The sequence below is a fragment of the Condylura cristata genome, unplaced genomic scaffold (genome assembly GCF_000260355.1).
Source record: "Condylura cristata isolate star-nosed mole 26May11 unplaced genomic scaffold, ConCri1.0 scaffold00008, whole genome shotgun sequence".
Lineage (NCBI taxonomy): Eukaryota > Metazoa > Chordata > Mammalia > Eulipotyphla > Talpidae > Condylura > Condylura cristata.
Genome location: NW_004567109.1, coordinates 397275 through 399141, shown reverse-complemented (window position 1 = coordinate 399141; position 1867 = coordinate 397275). Strand labels below are relative to the sequence as shown.

The following is a 1867-nucleotide window of genomic DNA, read 5'->3' as shown; positions in this document are numbered from 1 at the left end:
GGAGGCTGCTGCTTCGTCTGAGCCTCTGCCACGCTCCACGCGTGTCTGCTGAGCGGGTGGGAGCTGGGGCATGGGTCAGTGAGGGCCACAGCCCCCGGTTTTCTGGGCAGCGAAGTGGGGGTGAGCCCACGGAGCGGGGTGAGCAGTGCTTTGCGTGGGCGGTGATGCCTACGCCGCCCCTGCTGCTGCAGCTGCTATGCCCGTGGCGGCCAGCAGGGGCCAGCGCGGCCCCAGGAATGAGCCGGTCCTGGCCGCAGCTTCTCCCATGCCTGCGCCCCTGTTTCCTGGCTTCCCAGACCCCAGGAAAATGGGGTTGTGCAAGTTTGGCCCACCGAAGAACCCTCTTCTCCAAGTGAGCCCCAACATGGCCTGGGGGTGTTAGCCAGCGGCGGGTCTGGCTGCAACACCCAGACATGGACCTGGAGAGCAAGAGCCCTTTGGGAGCGACTCTGGAGAAGGCCGAGAGCGTCCCGAGCCCCGTGGCCTCCTGGCTTGCCCGTCAGCAGTGGCCAGGGTGACCGGCTGGGCGGCTGGCCTCACCCAGCTCCTCACGCCAGGGCTCGGCGGGCCGCGCTGAGCCCAGACAGCCGTTCCAGGGCCCGCGGGAGCCGGCTCCGTCCCGGCCCGCGCTCGTCCCGCTGCTCCCCCCACCTCTCCCAGCAGCTGCTGGTCACGGCCCCGAGCCGCCCGCATCCTCTGCGGAGGACGGGATTCTCCCTGCAGCCTGCTCCTTACTGACCGCACCGCTGCCCCGCCACGGCCTCATCTGTCCCGCCGTATCTGACGCGGGTGCCCGGGGTGGTCCCCGCGGGTCTCAAGGTGCAGACGTGCTGGCCGGCCTTGGGCGCCCTCGGCCCAGGCCACAGGCGCAGGTCAGCGGTCCCGTCGAGATCCTCGGGCCCCGCCCCAGCCCGTAGTCACCCAGCCAGGCCGATGGGGCTCCGGACCCCCCTTGTCCCAGGACACCCGAGGATCCCGGCCCCGGCTCTTGTGCACAGATGGCCCCGACGCGGGGCCCTGGGGAGACACGTGGCCAGAGCAGACCGGCTCTGCTCCAGAAGCCCTTCCACAGCGCCCCGTCCCGGGCGCGTCCCTCCCTGGGGCCTTTCCCTCGGCGCCGCAGACCACTTCTGGGGTGCCGGGCAGACACGGGCGAGAGAGGTGGTGTCCAGGGGGTGGCCCCTGCCCTGAGGGCCGTGCTCCCTCTGATGGGCTCCGAGGAGGCCGACCCTGCGTGGGGGCTGGCCCGGGGGCCGCCGGCCGGCTGCGTCTCGGCCCATGGTGGGGTCTCGGCCACACGTGGCCCCAGGCCACCTGGCACTTTCCTCCAGCCTTGTGCTGCTCTGCTGTGGGTGACAGAGGCCTCCAGCCCAGATGGGGGGACGCCGGCTTTGGGGCTCCCAGTGTTGGCTTTCCCGGAGGAGCGCTGGCTTGGCAGAGTACAGAAGCGTGGGGGCACCTGGGTGGGCTGGCAGGTCACGGGGAGCCCCTTGCCCCCCAAGAAGGTTCTCTGAAAGCCTCGTCCGGCACCCTGGTGTGGGAGGGTCCGGCAGGCGCCCAGGTGCGGGCGGGGACGCGCAGCGGCCTCCCCACGAAGGCCGTCACCAGAGGCCCAATTTCGATTCTGTCAGCGAGGGTGAAGAATGGAGACTTGGCCCTGCGGCAAAGTGGTGTCTGTGTTTTTGAAGATGAAGGCATTAAGACAGGAGCATTTCAGTGATTTATTAACCTGTTTATCCTGTCGGGGAGGAAACGCGTCAGATGTGGAGGCGTGAGCTGGGGTGTGGGGTGGAGGAGCCCCCGCCCCGTCGCCTTTCCTGCCGGCAATGTGACGGGCTTGACTCGAACTTCTAATCACGCGGCTTCG

The 1867-nt window shown here is 69.3% G+C and overlaps 1 protein-coding gene across 1 annotated transcript in view; it reads left to right on the top strand.

Annotated features, from left to right (window-relative positions):
• Positions 1 to 413: 413 nt before the first annotated feature.
• Positions 414 to 1867, top strand: part of NPHP4 (nephronophthisis 4) — a 46870-nt gene continuing 45416 nt past the window's right edge. The window contains exon 1 of the mRNA XM_012722046.1: positions 414 to 494. Coding sequence (XP_012577500.1) covers positions 414 to 494 — 81 coding nt within the window. The remainder of the gene's footprint in view (positions 495 to 1867) is intronic.